General features: G+C 39.4%; 1 protein-coding gene across 1 annotated transcript in view; it reads left to right on the top strand.

The window, feature by feature from the left end:
* Positions 1 to 20006, top strand: part of IPCEF1 (interaction protein for cytohesin exchange factors 1) — a 131876-nt gene that overhangs the window by 74573 nt on the left and 37297 nt on the right. Inside the window, exons 6-8 of the mRNA XM_028129901.2 lie at positions 11449 to 11522; positions 13016 to 13087; positions 19403 to 19461. Of these exons, the coding sequence (XP_027985702.2) occupies positions 11449 to 11522; positions 13016 to 13087; positions 19403 to 19461 (205 nt within the window). The remainder of the gene's footprint in view (positions 1 to 11448; positions 11523 to 13015; positions 13088 to 19402; positions 19462 to 20006) is intronic.

Genomic DNA, 20006 nt, shown 5'->3' with positions numbered 1-20006 from the left:
CAGTGTAGCTCAGTGGTTGAGCATCAACTGATGCACCAAGAGGTCACCAGTTCCATTCCCAGTCAGGGCACATGCATGGGTTGTGGGTTTTTCCTAGTATGGGGCAGGCAGGAGGCAACTGATCAATGATTCTTTCTCATCGCTAATGTTCCTGTCTCTCTCTCCCTCTCCCTTCCTCTCTGAAATTAGTAAATATATATATATATATTTATATAAATAATATATATATATTATAAATATATATATTTTAAAAAGATTATGGTATACTGACTAACCATGATTTTAAAAGAACTAAACTTATTCTTTATTTCTCCTAAATTTTTAATATTGAAAGCAAATGCACAAGATTTTTACTTTTCTTAAGTGGAGTTCCTTTATTTACTCTTCCCCACTTCTGTTCTAATCATGAATGCTAGATGAACTTTATTAGATGAAAGAGATGTAATTTATTCTGTAATAGTGAGATTTAATCAATTTCTTCTTATTCATTTAAAACTTTCCTTCCTACTCAGTGCTTTCTTCTTTTTTTGGCCATGCTGCTGAAGAGACCATACCTATGTAGGTGAAAATTATCCCTAGGGTTTTAAGGCTTCTGAAAGGACTGGTGGGAGATAAAATTGGACAGGTTCAGATGCTGAATGGCCTGCATGCTAAGAATTTCATATTATAGACAATAACACACGATTCTTTTACCTGGTGATGTTTCCATCTTAATTTCTTTTGAAAATGGTATTTCAGAAGGAAGTGACTCTCTTTGCATGCCAGATTACCAGAAAGTTCACTCGTACCTTAATTGCATTTAAAATGCCAGTTGCTTCCAGCTACCACTTAAATACCACCTCATATGCTAGTGAGGTGGTCAACCTTGGGTGATGTTTAGGAGGAAATAATGAAGAGGGCTGAGGGTGCCAAGCAACTGGGCTTTTGTGAGTAGGAACTGTGAGTAGAGTCATTTTCTTGGAAAGGAATGGCATTTTGGTTCAGGTTTCCCAGAAGCTTACCCTGAGAAGAGAATTTAGATGCCAGTAGTTTATTTGGGAAGTGATACTGGAAGTACTTGGAGAGGGAATGAGGAAGTAAAAAAGGGTAGACAATTAGCTAAGAAAGCTCGCCCTAGCAAACAGATTAGGACTGTGGATAACTGAAGCTTCATTCTGCTGGGGGACTCTTAGGAGCCCGTGAAATATATGCATCTCAGAGCTTTCTTTCCACGGGCTGGGACCTGGGGTCTGTGCACACCAAGTCCTGTGGTCATTGCTGGAGGACTCATCCCGGGGGCAGTGATCTTCAGCACCTCAGCATAGGGGGGGAAGTGGTGGGTTCACCAGCAGCACCTGCTACAAGTGATCTGCTGCCCTCAAAACCCCGTTTTCTCTTGTCCTTGTCAGAGCCTCGGCATCCTCAGAGCCGTCATAGTTATCACCATCAACATTTTCAGTCCATTTTTATAATTAATGTCAGGATCTATGGAGTCTGGAGGAAATTGGGCCTTTCTGTTTATTTGCCAAAAAAACCCAAACATTTTCCAAATGTTTTCTATGTAGAATTTCTAGGCATTTGTGAGAATAAAGTATCTTTTGGTCAAAATCCCATCATAGTCATAGGGTAATGTTGGATAAAACCAAATGCAAGAATCCTATCTGATAAAGAGGGAATATGCTAATTGACCCTCATGCCGTCGCAAAGATGGCAGCGATCACAACCAGTAAGGATGGAATATGCTAATTGATTGCCCCGCCCTCAAATATGGCAGCGCCCACAGCCAATAAGGATGGGACATGCTAATTGACTGCCCCGCCCTCAAAGATGGCGGTGCCCACAGCCAATAAGGAGGGAATATGCTAATTGACTGTCACACCCTCAAAGATGGCTGCGCCCAGTCCCCTCAGCTCCCCAGCCACCCAGGGCTGGCCCGAGGCACAGGCAAGCCTTGGATGGCAGCTGCCCAGCTGCCCAGGGCTGCCCGAGGCTCAGGTAACCAGGGCTGGCCGAAGCTTGCACTTGCGGCAGTGGCAGCAGCAGAGGTATGATGGGGTGTCACCTTCCCCTGATTGCCGGGTCACCTCCCGCCCCTGAGGGCTCCTGGACTGTGAGAGGGGGCAGGCCGGGCTGAGGGACCCCCCCTCCAGTGCATGAATTTTCATGCACCGGACCTCTACTAGTTTAATAAAAATCATTTCCTAAGTAACATATGAAAGCTATGGTGAGCTTACAAGCATTTTTGTTCTCCAAAGAAGTTAAAATATTTCTTCCTGTGATGAGTCTGATGCAAAGAGGGCAGGGAAGGCAGAGACACACAGCAGCTGTTCAGAGGGCTCAGCTGACAATGGACACAGTGAAAAACCTACGTTATTTCACCTTTGTCTTCTTGGGACATTCCTTCTCTTTTGCTTTCTTTTCCTTCCTTTGCCCAATTCTTATCAGATAATGAAATAATGAAACCTTAGTTTTTTAAAAATAGTTTTAACAATTTAACAGTATTATATACATCTATGTGAAATTCAGTTCACCTTGAGATGCTGGATCTACCTGCTTTCTCACTGTGTGCTCTGCCTAACATCACACAGTAGGTAGCTTACATTGAGACACTTAATACCAAATCCATGGTCCTTTCTTTGTGCCATCCATTGACTGCAAATTCTCTTCTATTTTAGCTCCTAGTTGTGACTAAGGACGTTTTTCAATCTCATCCTTATAATTATTTAACTGAGTTCTGGGTTCTGGTCTGAGGTGTCTATCACTTCAGTAATACCACATAACTTGCCCATTTTATAATGCCCACCTAGTTAGTTGTCTAATTTAGAAACCAATCATTTCATAAATTCTGGCACTTGGATGTTGATTCATTTTCTTCTGAAGGTTACGATAGTGTTACCTCAATGGACTATGCTTAGCTCTCAATAAATGTTATCTGTTATTAGATGTTAGTCAAGATGATTATAGTTCTTAAAGGGACTTCAGGCATTCTCACTGCCAGGTCTGCTTCTGATACCTAGAAGAAAACAAAACAAAACAAAACAAAACATCCTTTTTTATTTTTCACTGCCCAGTGCTAATAGGCTCAGCCCTCTGCCTGGTGGCCCAGCAATATGTGCAGAGTATAGGTTGCCTTGGTGTGTAATGTGCCTACTTCCTTTTCAAAAGGGAAGAGGGCACATCTGACAGAACAAAGCAGTGTCATCGTGGACTGTCTCCTATGGAGGGGAGGAAGGGACATTTAGATTAAATGCAATTTTGGGGGGAGGGAGAGAGGGAAAAACTGCTAAAACTATATACAAAATAATAGCAATGTCACTTTAAAAGTCTTAGATTATATTCCACTATGTATAGTCAAAATTCTGTGCTCAGTGGTCCCTTGGAGTCATTTTTTTGTGGGGTTACATCATCAGGCTTATACTCAGTTAGGTTCATTGTTTTCTATTTTTTATTAATTTTAGGAATTGCTTCTCTTTTTGGTTTGTTTTATTAATATATATCATTTACCCCAATTCCAAAGTCAACACTATATTACACATTACAGCCAGATATGTCTTGCTTTCCTCCCTATTCCTCTACCCCCTTCCTTCCTCTTTTTTGTTTTTGTTTTATTTTTCCATTCATTCTTTTTGTAGCTATAAGCAAGTGTGTATACTGAGGCATACCGGTTTCTCTTCTCTTCTCTTATACAAAATTAGCCTACTGTGTCTGTGGCACTGTACCTTGCTTCTTCTGTTGCTATGTCCTAGAGATTGCCCTATGTGCATATGTCATTTTCTTATAATTATTTTGGGCATGTGGATGCCACAGTTTATTTAACGTGTCTCCCCCCTCTCCCCCAATGATAGGCCCTTGGATTCTCTACAGTCTTTTTTGTTGTAAATAATGCTGCAATACACATGTCATTGCACATCATTATATTTAGGACAGATCCTAGGAGTGGGATCCTGGGTCAGAGGGTCCATGCAGTTTTGCTCGTTACTGCCCAGTTTCCTTCATTGTGTTCCTTTTGCTGACCACCAGCCGTGTCTGAGACTGTTTCTCTGTAGAACTAGAACCTTCCCAATTGGCTTTATGTTTTTTTCCATCTCAGTTGATTTTAGGCATGTGTTTTAGAGACTATAATTCAAATTTCTCTAGCGGTCATAAGTCTGTGTGTGCCATTAGAATTTAGTGACAACTGTTCTAAGGTGACATGAGAATGGGCAGCTGTGCTTAGAATTCAGACTTTGCCTGTTTCCAAGGTGCTGGGGTTTCAGGGCCAAACTGAGCAAACCACACATCCATTTGGAGAACTGGAGGTGCAGCTTCTCCGGATTCTGAGAGTCATTGGGTCACCTCACTTACATTTTATTTCAACTAATCCCAATAATGTTAAATTCATATTTACACATAAACACAAAAGCGTATTACCAAAAAATATCTGTATTTTGTTTTTAAAATGATTTTTCCCTCAAAGTGAAGATTTTATTTAAAGACCTGTAATTTGTTTAGTGACAGGCTTTGAGGAGGAAATGCTATAATGAAAATCCATGTAGATTCTAAGATGCTTCTTGATTTCAGAATTAGTAAAGTGTAAAAAAATCAGGTTTTTTTGAATCAAGGTAATATGGTTTCACTGAGAATAGAAAAATAATACTTTTTATTTTTTAATATATCTTATTGATTTTTTTACAAAGAGAAAGGGAGAGGGATAGAGAGTTAGAAACATTGATGAGAGAGAAACATCGATCAGCTGCCTCCTGCATACCTCCCACTGGGGATGTGCCCGCAACCAAGGTACATACCCTTGACCCGAATCGAACCTGGGACCCTTCAGTCTGCAGGCCGACACTCGATACACTGAGCCAAACCAGTTAGGGCAATGTACTTTTTATTTTTAACCATGAAATACATAATAATTTCTTCTATTCGACTTCATCTGTTGCTGGTTTGGTTTTCTCTGACTTAGCCTTTGAAACATACACGTCACTCTTATTTTTCTAGGTCTGCCCTTCTACCTTTCTGACTTGTGCAGGTTCTGAAGTAATTTTGTCTATTTTGCCACATGTCTTTAATGTGAAAAAGCCAAACTTTTTGATGCCAATGAATGCTCATTTTTGTATTTAAATATTAAAATTTGATGTTCGATTTTAATAAATTTTAAAAATATGTCTGAAGGGTGGCGAATTTAAAATAAAATATTTTTGTTTCTAAAATTCCTGTAGTCCAACATTGAACTATAGTGAGGCTTACACCATAGACTATAAGAAATATTAAACCAATTATGTGTCTAAAGTTTGAACCAATCACATTGAGTCATAAGCAGGATCATCAGAGACCTCACATTTTACCTTCTTTCAAGTCTTACTGACAGCCCAATGGGCAGGATTTCATTGATAGCTCTTTGTTCCCCAAACTTTTCCTGTATCTCATGTTTTGAAAAACAGCTTTATTGAAATATATTTTATATACCATAAAATTCATTCTATTTGAATTTACAATTCAATAATTTTTGGTAAATTTACTGACTGATGCCACTGTCTTAATAAATCAATTTTAAATCATTTTTATTATAGCAATAAAATTCTTCACACCCATTTACATTTAATCTTCATTCTCACCCCCAACTCCAAGTACTCACATTTTACTTTTTGTCTCCTTACATCTGCCTTTTTTCTACACGTCATATAATGGAATTATACAGATTTCTTTCACACATCTAACTTTCACTTAGCAGAATGTTTTCAAGGTTCATTTATGTTTTTAGCATGTGCTCATAGTTCACTACACACTATTTCATTGTAAGAATATACCATACTGTTTATTTACCAGTTGGTGGATATTTAGATTGTTTTTAGTTTCTGTTCATTATGAACAATGCTGCTATAATTTTTGCATGCAAATCTTTGTGTGGGTGAATGCTTTCATATCTCTTGGGTAGATACCTACAAGTGGAATTGCTGGTTTGTATGGCAATTATATGTTTATATATTTTAGAAACTGTTAAACTTTTTTTCCAAAGTGGCTTCTGCATCTCATTTCAGCACTTTATTGTCAGAGGAAAAAGACAATGTTTCTTATCATTCACAAGAAACGCCTATAAAACATACACTTATAAAATTCATTTTTTATTTCACAGGCGTTGAACACTTGCCTTGTCCTAAGCATTAATGATACGATATAAATGACAGGAATATTTCCTTCAACGCACTCACAGTCTACTGGGGAAACAGGCAAATAACCAGATAAGCAAATATAGTAAGAAGTATGTAGGTGAAGTCCACCCTTGGTGCTGGGTGCCGAGGGGAGGGCACCTATTCCGGGCTGAGGAAGTGGGGGAAAGTTTTAAAGAAGGTCACACCTAAGTTGATTCCTGGAGATGATTCTAGGGGAGTGCTGTAGGAAGGGCATTATAAGCCTAGGAACAGAGGCAATCTGCTCTTAAAGAACCCCTTTACCTTGATCAACTTTACTTTTTTTTCCTTAGCAGTTATTGCCGATAGAACGCTATGTAATTTATGTGCTTATATGTTGAGCTATTGTCTCTTTCCCCTTGAGAGTAAAGATCTCTGTTTTGCTCACTGATCAATTCTAATATCTCACACAGTGCCTAACACAAAGATGCTACTCCGATAGATATGTTGAATAAAGGAATGTGTAATCCTAACAGTTTTGATAAAAATGGGATTTTATAGCTGCTTAATGACAGCAAGTGCTGGTGAGACTTCCTAGAGACAAACAAAATCAGAATTGCTGGGAAAAGTGGATGAAGTGATTGGCGAGGGGGAACACCTTTGAGATCGTAGAACATCATACCACAAAGGAGCAGTCTGTCTTGCTCCTCAAGAAGACTAGACGTGGTCAGACAAGATTCCTCGGTGGCAAGTGATGGTTTGATACCTCTGGCAAGAGAACACTTTTTTATGACATTGGAATATTAGGATACAGAGGAAAGTTTGCAGGTACCAATGCAGAACTTTTAAGTTACTTTTCAGAAAGTTAGGAATTCTTGAAGAGGAAGGATACCATTCTAGAATGTTGTTTTGGTTAATGTAATAAGGAACAAGGAATCTGATTGGGGTAGGAGGAGAGAAAGCAGGAGGAAGAGAAGAAAACTCATTCCCTTAGGATTTGCCCATTGTGATTAACATTATTTTTGCAAGTCAAATAAGAAAAGACAATTTTTGACACAGTTATCTTTGATTGTGAGTACATCTTGCTTCAGAATAGTGGAAAATTGTTTTTGCTTAGGAAGGAAAAATGTACTGGGAAACACTAAGGCATCTTTTACTCAATTTTATTTAGGCTCCTAGTTGAAGGAATCTCAGCCATTTCAGTAACGTGAAAAATGAACCCACCCAAATATAGATTTACAACTTATCTTTTATGTTCATTTATTTTAAATAAATAAAAATATTAGTAAAGGCATATATATTTCATTTTTTGTTGATTGACTTTTATATTGTTACTAGAGACCCAGTGCACGAAATTCATGCATGGGAGGGGGTCCCTCAGCCCGACCTGCACTCTCTTCAATCTGGGAGCCCTCAGATTGGAGCGGGCCTAAGCTGCAGTATGGCCTCCCTCTGCAGGAGGCGACTGGGATGATCAGGGGAAGGTGCCACCCCCATCACCCCGCTGCTGCTGCCACTGCCGGCTGCCTCAGTCGCCAAGGTGTTTTCATCAACACAGACTCCAGTCCCTTCACCACGAAAAAATGATAACTTCCTTTAGGCATTTTCAAGATAAGTCTTTCATAGGAGATGACCTTCCTTCCTCCCTCCATCCCTCCCTCCCTCCCTCCCTCCCTCCCCCCTCCCTTCTTCCTTCCTTCCTTCCTTCCTTCCTTCCTTCCTTCCTTCCTTCCTTCCTTCTTTTCTTTCTTTCTTTCTTTCTTTCTTTCTTTCTTTCTTTCTTTCTTTCTTTCTTTCTTTCTTTCTTTCTTTCTTCCTTCCTTCCTTCCTTCCTTCCTTCCTTCCTTCCTTCCTTCCTTCCTTCCTTTCTTTCTTTCTTTCTTCCTTTCTTTCTTTCTTTCTTTTCCTCACCTAAGGATATTTTTCCATTGACTTTTAGAGAGAGGGAAAGACAGAGAGAAACATCAATGTGAGAGGGACACTTCGATTGGCTGCCTTTTGCGTGAGCCCTGACCTGGGCCCCAGCCAGGGAGGAGCCTGCAATCTAGGTACATACCCTTGATCAGAATTGAACCCGGACCCTGTGGTCGGCAGGCCAAGGCTCTATCCACTGAGCCAAACTGGCTAGGGCAGTGGTCGGCAAACTGCAGCTCATGAGCCACATGCGGCTCTTTGGCCCCTTGAGTGTGGCTCTTCTACAAAATACCACGTGCGGGCACGCACGTACAGTGCTATTCAAACTTTGTGGCCCATGCGCAGAAGTCGGTTTTCGGCTCTCAAAAGAAATTTCAATCATTGTACTGTTGATATTTGGCTCTGTTGACTAATGAGTTTGCCGACCAATGGGCTAGGGCAGGATATGACATTTCTTAGCCCCTTCAGCAGCTGATCTTCGCTTTTTCCTCCAGGAGTGAGGTGGAAAAAGCCTAGATCACCTTCTTGGATTCTTATTAGGCAAGTTACCAAGAACACTGAGAGTGGCATATGGGGAGCTTAGGCAATGAACGCTCAGAAAATGTGTTTCCTCTGCAGCTCACGTGCAGAGGCTGGACTGCTGGTGCGTGTGACTGGCAGACCCTGTTCTCTCCAGGCCTGCGCCATCCGTGGCTTGCCTCACCGCGCGCATGCAGTCCCCTCCCACCCACCTGCATGCACAGCCTCCTCCTGAGCAGCCGTGACGTTACTATAGCATCCCAGCTAATTTGCATATTACCTCTTTATATATATAGGTCTTTTGAGATGGGCTGTTTGAACTGAAAATAAATTGTCTAGAGGCTAATAATGCTATCAATTCAGTCTCAATTCTAATTCAATTCAAAGGAAGTACTTTCAGTGTTTTTGTTTTTTTCCTTATTTTGGTTGAGTAAGGAGCATGGACAATGCAGGAGATGAAATTGTGTAATTAAGCAGGACTTGATTATGAAGGGCCTTTTACTAGTATACTCTGCTGAAGCATGTAGACTTCATCCAAGGGCAGTTGGGAACAATGTATGATTTTAATGAAAAAGTGACATGAAGAATGTTCATGAAGATTTTCTATTGCTATGATTTAGATACTAAAATGGAGGAAAGGACAGAATTAGGGAGGAGGATAACAGTGTAGGAAACTTTTTCAGTAATTCAAGTTAAAGTTCATGGTGATCTGAAGGAGGTGGTATGTAATAGATGGATTGAAGAGCTGAGACAGAGACAGCAATGATACAACCTGCATGGATGCTAAGGAGATGGAAGAGGCAAAGATGTTTCCCATATTTCTTTTTTTTTTTTTTTACAACAGTGCAAAAAGTGATGTCATTCATTGAAATAGAAAACACAGGAGAAAGAGGAACAGGCGTTTTATGGAGTAAAATGATGAGTTTGGTTTTGGATTTGCCATTCTTAGGGAATGTCTAAGTCAGCTTGGGCTACTATAACAAAACACTAATTATTGGATGACTTAACTAATAAGCATTTATTCCTTATTATTCTGGAGGCAGGGAAGTCCAAGATCAAAGTGTCAGGTGAGGGCTCTCTTTCTGCTGTACCTTTACATGGAGGTGAGAAAGGTGCTTTGGGCTCTTCTTATCAAGGCACTAATCTCATCCTGGGGCTCCACCATCATGACCTCATCTAAACCTAATTACTCCCCAAAGGCTACAACTCCAAATCACACTAGGGATTTTGGGGACACATTCAGTCCATAACAGGGAGCCCCTGGAATACCCATGTGAATAGGTACACTGGGCAACTGGATCCCTGAGATGGGATCTCTGGGTTGCATCCCAGTTTGAAGTATAGATTTTGGATGTGTTTATATAATGGTGGTACATGCAGCCAGGGGAGGGTGTATGATCTCCCACAGAGAGGATTGGAATGAAAAGAGAACAGGTCTGTGGTTAGAAATCTGAGAAACAGTGACATTTAAGAAATAGACAGGAGAAAAAGACCCATAGAAGGAGAGCAAGGAGTAGTTAGAGGGCAAGGGAGCAGCAGGAATGTGTTGTCAGAAAAGCAAGGCATTGAGGCAGGGAAAGGTGGAGGGGGCAGGCTATAGTACCAGTTAGAGAGTTCAATTAAGTGAGGGTTCATAAAGGTAGGTGGGATTTAGCAACATGGATATCATTTCAGGTATACAACATAGTGATTAGACATTTATGTGACTTATGATGTGACCACCCTGATAAGTCTAGTGTCCATCTAGAAAGTGCCCTTTAGAATTGCATTTTGAGTCTTATAAAAAGAAAGCATTTCAAGTGAAATGCTTTGCATAAAGTGACTCAGGTAGGAGAGGAACGATGGGACAGGCATAAGGTTGGATGTTTCAGTTTAATTTTCCTGAAGAAAAGAGTGCAAGTTGCATTCAGGTTGGCAATAAGAGAAAGAGACAGGTGATGAAGTAAAGTAAGAGCACCCATGGTGCAAATTTGATAGCAAGCTGATTTAAAAAATTTAGATTGTATTTTCAAAATCAATTTTTGCTTCTCCCCTAATAACCACGGACTCATTTATGTTTAATCCTGTGGTCTGTACTTCTCCACTCAACACCCGTTGTAGATGGAAAAATATTTGAGGTCTAGCTGTGATAAGCAATCTAGCCACTGCCTTGTGGTACAGTTAAATTTTATCCATATAGTAAAAATTAACAAATTCTTAGAGAGGTGGAAGAATGATTACACTTTCTATAAAAATATTGATGTTTTAAAGTGGCATTCATATTAGGTCTCAAAAGTGCCACTTTCTTCTGCAGTCTTTCCTGCGTAGAAAGAACTCCTAGGGATCAGTTATGGAACTGAGATTTTACCAGATTTGACTCTGTGATTTATTCCCCAAGGAACTTCCTACAGTCTTGGGAGAGGAAATAATGTTTGTTGGGTGTCCGTTAAGTGTTTTATTTACCTGAACTTATTTAAGTCATATAACAACCAATAAGTTGTAGATCTATGATATAAACCTCAACTTACTAACTCCAAAGTCAAGCCTCTGTCTACCATATATGAGTGCTAATTAGGTTTCATCTTACGTGCTGTGGCTTCCTAGAGTAGTAGAATGGGAATGATGCTGAGGATGCCTATAGGCTAAGCAGAAAGCATAGCCCTGATGGTTTAGGAAGAGAGGAAGGGGCGGGGCAGGTCCTTTGGGTGCCATCCAATGGCCGTCACGTTACTACTGGTGGAAAGATTCTAGATGACTTTACAGGAGACTATCAAACTTCTCTAATAAAATGTGTATCTAGGAGAAGTCCAGTGCTGATTCAGGAAGATGTCTTTTGATTCTCCTTTATTTCATCTATGCTCTCTTTATTCATTGTATGTAATCTCAATAACCTAACTGCTAGACTAAGGCACTGAGTCATATATGTGGTATGCATGTGTTTCAGGCAGAAAAAGCTGATGGGTTTGTCAACCTGCCTGACTTCACTGTGGAGAAAGCATCTGAATGCAGAAAAAAGCAGTAAGTTGTCTATCATTTCCCACAAAACTCTGAGCCAGGATAATATCCCTTCATAAAGTTCCTTGGGTGATGTGGTGATTTGGAAGTTAATGAAAGTAACACTCAATGTCTGAGAACTTTGAACTTTATGGGTTGGCACCCCAAACAATAATAGAAGCTTTTAACCTCTTATTTTCAGGAATTGCATTTTGTGGAGCAGATGGATTTTAAAACCCCTTGGGGCTTTGGCATGGCATGTTGTTGACCACTGTGTCTGTGACAGAATTTAAAATAAGCTCCCTTCCAGAACTGGCATCAAATCAGATGTCAAAGTCTTGTCCTTGTGAAGAGAATGACTAGTTAAATAGAATTCTCCAGAGCTGTCTATATTATGGCAAGACTACTTTTCCTTAGTTTATAATAGAATTATCAGTAGAAATCTTGAAATTGAATTCTCTTGAGATGTCTTAAACTTGGGGATGACACCTTGATATAATTTAAGTTCCAAAGATTTGAGAAAAAAATAGGAAAAATAGTCACCAGGCGTGGTCCTAGTTTTATTGAGAAGGGAATAGCCCAGAGAGTTTGGACTTGTCTAGAACTCATGGAAGGGCTGGCTGTAGACCAGCTATGCAGCCTCCCAGTCAGGTGCTCTTGACAGCATCCAGCTGCATTTTGCATATGTGTCCTCTTCAACTTTTTCTTTTACCTTAGATATCTTTTCCTGTTTTGTTAGAAAAGGGCATTTCCTATTGATCTATCTATGTTACTAGTATCAGCAACTGATTTGCTTATTTCTAAGAAAATGAATAAACTGGTGCTAGCTTTACATCCTTACCACTCTGGTGTAGCTGCACATATCCAGTGATACATGAGTTTGTGATGACTCTTGTAGTTTTGACCAAACTATTTATAAATGTCCTTGCCTTGTACTGTAGGACTTCCGGTCTAATTGGTAAAGGGGAAACACTTTGTTATTTGTTATCTTTAATGTTTTATACTTTTATTTGAAACTAAAAGTCTACCTTATATGTTTTATGTACTAAAGAGTGGCTGGATAAGGTTTTTGATGGGTTATCACAAGTTCTATACTTGATTATTTTCGTGTAAATAAATTCTCATACATATTTGTTTGAATTAAGACTGTTCCTGAAGGAGTTGACCTAAGTATTTTGAAGTGACACCACTATCACCCTACATTTTAATGTATTATCTCAATAGCAAAGTAGTTAGTAAATGAAAATAAAAGAATATGCCCATATGTTTTAAATAGAAACTACTGACCAGCTAACACACAGTCCTGTTCTGGATGTTTGTACATGATGAATTAACCCTCTGTTTTTGAAATGAAATAGAGATTAGACAATGGATATTTAATGTGACTAAATTATTTTCTGTAAAGTTACAAAGAAAGCAGGTGCACTTACTATACTTATATTTGACTGATTTATTTTCAACCCCATTGATAATTACAAGCACTAATTTTGTATGTGTCTGTGCTTTTCCCCTTCAAGTGCTTTCAAGATCAGCCATCCACAGATCAAGACCTTTTATTTTGCAGCTGAGAATACACAAGAAATGAATGTGTAAGTAAAGGAAATTGATAAATCCAGTCTCTATGGGAATAGTCTTACTTTGGTCAAGTGTTTGAATTTTAAGCATATGTTCATATCAGTTATTGTTTTATTAACTTCTCATGCTTTGAGGATTAATCTCTTTAGCAGCTACAAAGTCTTGCTTTCTTCTCTAGTATTTGGGAGCATTTTGGAGAACTGTACATATCAAAATGGCTATTTTTGGAAGAAGTAATGAGATCCTCCTGAGGGAACCACTAAATTGAGAAAGGAAGAGACAAATAATTGTAAGAAAATGTTAAAATGAGAATCAGAATCACGGGGAGAAGGCTTGAAAGTATTATATAACTGATCTTGCAGCTTTCAGAATTCTGATCTTTACAGCGTCTCATATGTGCTGTGTGATATCATGTTGATTCATGCATTTATTAGCTCTCCAGTGCAATCACAAATATTTTGCAGAACAGTCTTGCTCAGAGTATAGCTGACATAAGTTTTATGTCCCTAAATTCTTGATTCCTGTTTGTTCTGTTTAAAGAAGTGGACTGTATGCAGGACTAGTATTACCTGCTTGAGGATTCAGAGAGCACTCTAATTTAAGCTCTAGTTTCAGAATTCTTAGTGCCTCTCTCTCTCTCTCTCTCTCTCTCTCTCTTTTGGTTTATTAATCCTCACCTGAGGATATTTTTTACATTGAGTTTTTTTTAGAGAGAGTGGAAAGGAGGGAGGGAGGAGGGGAGAGAGACACTCACATAGATCAGTTGATTGGTTGCCTCCTGCACCCGCCCCTGGACAGGGTGGGAGATCAAACCTGCAATCCAGGTATGTGTCCTTGACTGGGAATTGAACCTAAGACCCTAGTGCACTAGGCTGACACTCCAACCACTGAGCAACACTGGCTAGGGCAAGAATTCTTAGTGTCTCTTATTACCTTACATAACTAATTAAAATATGTTTATGGATCACCTGCTATTGTCCCATTGTAGCAGATCCTAGGCACTAGAAATAAAGAAAGCAGACATAATTCCTCCATTCATGGAGTTTATGGCTTAATCTATTTTATTTATTTATATATAATGATTTTTCTGTTCTATCTACCTTATACAAATTCCTTTTGCCCTTTTGCTCTAGAAACTTAAAGAAAAACTGCTTTTCACCAAACATACATGAACGAGCACACACACAACTTGTAGGATATCCCATCAGGAGCCTAGTCTAGCTAGAAGCATTCTCATTCGTTCCCTACACTCATCTCCCCACCACAAGGCTTCATGTGAGGGCGGAATGGCTTTTTATTGAGAAACCCAGCGTTAGAAATAACAAGGCAAGGAATTGACAATTGAGTCTTTCAAACAAGCCTTTTATTTACTTGGAGAAAGAGAGAAGTTGTTTCTTCCCTCTTTCTGATTTTAGCGTTTCCTTCCTGGCTTTCTCAAGTGTCTGAAAAAAATAAGAGCAGGCACACAAAAGGAGAAGATTTTTAAAACTTCACTGTCAAAGCTCTTTATTTATTTACATGAGTAACTCTAAATCCTATTGATTAGCAAGCCCTAGGGGTGTAAGGGCTGTGTGGAAAGCTTAATGTCTCTCCTAGCAGTATTCAGGGCCCCAAGATAGTCTGGAGCTGAGCCATCCATTAACCCCAAATGGTCTCCCCCCTGCCTCCCCCCATAGCCTCCTGCTGTCCCTGGCTTCGCTCAAACAGCATCTTGTATCTCCAGCTTCCTTCCTGTCTACATCCTTCCTACCCATCCTGTGGCTGGCCCTTTCAAAGTGGTTCTGTTTTCTCTGATGAGGGAAGGGTGAGACCGAGTTTACCAGAGAAACAGTTAGTGCTCAGTGTGTTGTTATCTGTGAATTTCTCTTCCGGCATCGCAAAATACATTTGTAAACCAGTACAGAGTTATTAAACCTGTTACATTTCAGTCAGATTTGCTCTATAAATCACACATCCGCATTATTTTGCTTCTTGCTCACCCTCTTTTCCAGTTTATGTTTATGTTTGTAGTCCACTTATGTTCAGTTTTTGTGTTTTCCATTTGCAGGGATCTGACAGCAAGCAGAGTTGCATGCGTATTAACTACTAGTATAACTAGTAGTTACACACACACACACACACACACACACACACACACACACACACGCACTGTCTGGTTGGCTAAGTCGAAGCCTTTCATAGTTACCGAAGCCAAGATCTTATTGCCAGTCTATGCTGTGAAGATCTGTTAATTTTACTTGAAATTATGTTAACACTTATCTTTCCAGCTTACAAACAAGGTGTAAATTGAAATTTGAATGTACGGTGTTCTGATCCCATAGTTTTGAATGACCTTTAAAGTTTAAAACTGTCCATGCGGCCACTCATAGACAAACGGCCCATTTTGCCTGTGCCCAAATGTATCATAATTTCTTTGATTTGTGACACAGTATTAAGTTTTATTATTCTGAAGATGGTTTTTCTAATAGCCATCAATGCAGACTCTCCTGGGGCCTCCAGGCTAACTTCTCCCACAAGGTTGTTCATGTGGAGATGAAGGGTTTGCTGCATTAGCCCCTGAGGAGTCTCTTTTCCTACCGAGGTGGCCTGTTGGAGCCAGGACATCACGTGTCTGGTGTTTCTCAGCGACATGCAGAGATGCTGGGGAAGGAGGGCGTGAGGGCATCGGAGAGGCGGGTTCTGCTTTAGAAGCCCTCCTCCTTGGGAAACGGCACTTTTGGGTGGTGACATTTCTATCTGGGACGATGAAGGGAAAGGCAATTAAGGTTAATGGTTATGCTGTGTATTCTGAAGGGACCCTCAATTTATAAGGACGGGGTAAGCGGTTAGGAAATGAAAGAGCTGGTTTCTGAACAGAGGCTGGTGGTAGCTGCCTTTCTCCCATGGTGCTTGCAGGAAGCATGTGCTTGTTTTCACATCCATTTCTTAACACTCGTGTTTCTCCAACACACATATTCACGGCAAGTCAACATACAGCACACTCCTGGGAACATCTGTCATCTTCTATGTAAATACAAGTCTTTTTGTGCATCCATCTATTTAGCCACAAATAGAAACATTTCTATTGCCTCGCTGTTTAGCTAAAATGTTCTTAGCAAAGGAGGTGCTCTAAGCCAGTGGGTGCTGGAAAGAAAACACTGAAATAAGATTCTAATCAATCACCAGTTTTTCACAGCAAGGAACTAACCATGGCAATGAAAAGGATATGGTTGTTGGGTAAGGGCTGAGAGGAATCTTTTTTTATTGTCAATACTCTCCCAATCTGCTATGTTTCTGTATTTTCGTGTCTTTGCTTGTTTCAGGCATTCTCAATTTAAAACCATTTTTGTCTTGATATGTCAAAATTTTTTGTCTATTTCACTTTTATATACTCTTTTGGGGGGATTAGCTTATATAATTATGAAATTATGTATAAACTAAGAGTGAGTTTATTTTTGGTATTTTAAAAGTGAATCATTAAATTTGTTGTGCTTTGCCTGATCAATGTTTAAAAATGTGCTTTTAAATATTTCTTTTAGTTAGGTGACACATAAAATATATTCTTGTAAAAATCATATAATACAGAAGTGTGCAATGTGAAAACCTCCCCATATCCCCAACTTCTCTCCCTGGGATTAACCCCTTTTAACAGTATGCTGTATAGCCTTCCTGAGGCTTTCTTTGCATATCAATTTGTGGATATAAACAAATATATAGTTTTAAAAGTACATTGAATCAGCCTAAACATGTTTTCACTTCCTTTTTTTTTTTTTTTTCATTTCACAGTATGATAGGATTTTCCCAGGTCATTACAAGGCTTCGCACCTGTCCTTTTATTAGCTCCATTATAACACAGTACCGATAGAATCAGTGCCATTTTCCTATTGATGGACAATTATATTGTACTAGAGGCCCAGTGCATGGATTCGTGCACCCGTGGGATCCCTTGGCCTGTCCTGTAGGGATCGGGCCGAAACTGGCTCTCTGACATCCCCCGAGGAGTCCCGGATTGCGAGAGGGCAGTTTTCGGGTGACGCAGCCTGGAATCAGGCTCCCTCCTCTCTGGTTCTGGGTGCAATACTCGAGAACCGCAGCTGCCAAGTCACTGCAGCTCAGCAGCTCCTGTGTCTGCCCCCTCATAGTCAGTGTGCGTCATAGCTACCAGTCGGATGGTCGAATGGTTGGACAGTCGCTTACGATTTTATATATATAGATTATGTTTTACTTTCTTGTTTTTGTCATTTATTTGTGTATATGAAGTTGTGGTTTGTAGGCTAGATGTTTATAGTTAGACTCGTTGGGCAAAAAGGATGGATATTTAACATTTGAATACTATCATTGAATTGCCTGCTTAAAATTGGCCGCATCAATTTTCATGTTCAACTCAGCAAAGATTACAATGTTTTCTCCTAAATTCTAGAAATCAGAGATATTTAAAATGTTGCCCATCTAGTGGTGAAAAATATTTTCCTGTGTTTGAATGTGCATTACCCAAAATACAGTTGAAGCTGAGAATTTTTTCCATGTGTTTATTAGCCATTTGCATTTTTTTTTGGTATGATTTCCTGCCTCCTTGTTTTGTTGTTTGTTCTGTTGGGTCTTGATGAACATTTTCCAGTGCCTGTGGCATGATGTGGGCCCAGGTATTATTCCAGTTTTGAGTGGCCATTAAGAGAGTACATGTTTCTCATGGTGCTGAAGGGGTTTTCATAGATGAGGCTGGGATTCATCTTTTCCTGGCAGGCAGTCCTATTTTATTTATTTTTAGCAATCAAATTTATTTTATATTTGCTGTTAAATGTTAAAAAATTCAGCAAGGCCATGGCAGGTGGAGGGCTGGGTAAACTTATTGACAGATGGAAATGTGCAATACTTCTGTCCTTGGTGTGTGGCCTGAGAATTGTTCATGAGGCATTACAGGTCTCAGGGACGTGAAAAGTCTAAGTAACTCTCGAAGTGCATAGCATTGTTATTTTGTTGGTATTGGTAGACTTTGGCCACTATTAAATGCTCTGGTTTCTCAAAAGTAATACACAATATGGAACATTTTTTAAAAATACAGAAAACTGGCAAGATGTGGAAAATGAATTGCTTAGATCCGTGGTCGGCAAACTGTGGCTCGCAAGCCACATGCGGCTCTTTGGCCCCTTGAGTGTGGCTCTTCCACAAAATACCACGGCCTGGGAGAGTCTATTTCGAAGAAGTGGTGTTAGAAGAAGTTTAAGTTTAAAAAATTTGGCTCTCAAACGAAATTTCAATCGTTGTACTGTTGATATTTGGCTCTGTTGACTAATGAGTTTGCCGACCACTGGGCCTTAGATGATCACCGCCCCCAAATAATATTTTCCCTTTAAATAGGTTATATAGTTAGGAGCATATGAAATAGACCTTTTATATCTTTTAAAAATTCTGTGTTATAAAATATGTTCCTAACAAAACCCCTGAGAAAGAACTGCAGTAGCCTGAAGTCATAAGCCAAGTTTGAGTTCCTTAAGGGTCATCTAGTTCTATTTTTGTTATTGATGTTTAGTTGGAATTCATTGCCAACAAAATGGTAAATCAATAGAAGAAATGACATTGACAGTTTTTGCTTTACATCACATTATTCAAGGATTTAAAAATTTCCCCAGTTTAGGAATACCTATCTAGCTCTAGCCAGATCTTTTACTGATTAAAATAAAAATTCTGGCTTAAAATGTATCATCTTTTCTTTATTTTTGTGTGAAATAAACAGATATTTTAAGAATTACAGAGATAAAACTTTAATGGTAAAGTTACTAAACTTAATAATAAGGATTTTCATGGTTGCTAACAATTTCAAATGTACAATTGCAAAAACTTTATTTGTTCATATATTTAGAATATATAATGTTGTTACCCACAGTAGTCAACTGGATAATGGGCCACCTCATTTCTTTTCTTGCAAGTAAGTGAGTAGCCCGGCTGGCATGGCTCAGTGGTTGAGCATTGACCTATGAACCAGGAGGTCATGGTTTGATTCCTGGTCAGAGCACATACCCAGGTTGAGGGCTCGATTCCCAGTGTGGGGTGTGCAGGAGGCAGCCAATCAATGATTCTCTCTTCTCATTGATGCTTCTATCTCTCTATCCCTCTCCCTTCCTCTCTAAAATCAATGAAAAAATATATTTTAAAAAGAGTGCCCTAAGTAATGAAAATATTGTGAAACCAGAGGTCTTAGGTTTCGATACCACAAATTGGTGCTGGAAATATTTAGACTGACTGTAGGATTATGACAACTTTATTATAAAATATGGCCAAAACCTTCCTTCATTGTCTAGGGGAAAGGTGAATCTCTTTGGTCAAATGTTTATTTTCTATTTAAATTATAGGTGGTTAAACAAGCTTGGATTATCTGTAACCCATCATGAATCCACTACAAAGGACGAAGGTATGTTCTATTTTAAAATTATGAAAATTTAGCAAGAAAATTAGAATAGGATGAAATAAGATGAGAAAACCATGTCAAGTTCTATGCATTGCCTTGTCCTAATGAAACATACTTTGGCATTTAAAATTATCTGAAAACATGCAGAGACAATCGCACAGACTCGCCAGCATGGAATTGAGCTTCCTCTGCTGGCTATGCATGCTGTTCACACTTCACCCACTCGTTAGCAACTGGAGGCTTCAATGACATCTCGCACAATTGCCAATGCAAATGTTTCATTGCCTCACTTACTGGATTCTTACTCATAGGCATCATCTCATCATGATCTAGACAGATAACTTTCATCCCACTGTTTCCTTTCTGATATTTTAATATTTCCACCAGATGTGTGCTGAGAGCAATTACCTTAAGTTTGTATTAGGAACCTGAAGGTCAGATTGGGACACAGGCCGAGTCTCAGTCTTTTAGCCCAGTCTGTAGCTTTCAGCGTACGCAGCTACAGGTTTCTGATTCTTCATAATGATGCAAGTGCTCCTTCGTATGGA

The sequence above is a fragment of the Eptesicus fuscus genome, chromosome 10 (genome assembly GCF_027574615.1).
Source record: "Eptesicus fuscus isolate TK198812 chromosome 10, DD_ASM_mEF_20220401, whole genome shotgun sequence".
NCBI classification, from domain to species: Eukaryota; Metazoa; Chordata; class Mammalia; order Chiroptera; family Vespertilionidae; genus Eptesicus; species Eptesicus fuscus.
Note: the sequence above shows the minus strand (reverse complement) of the source record. Positions and strands in the feature narration are given on the sequence as shown.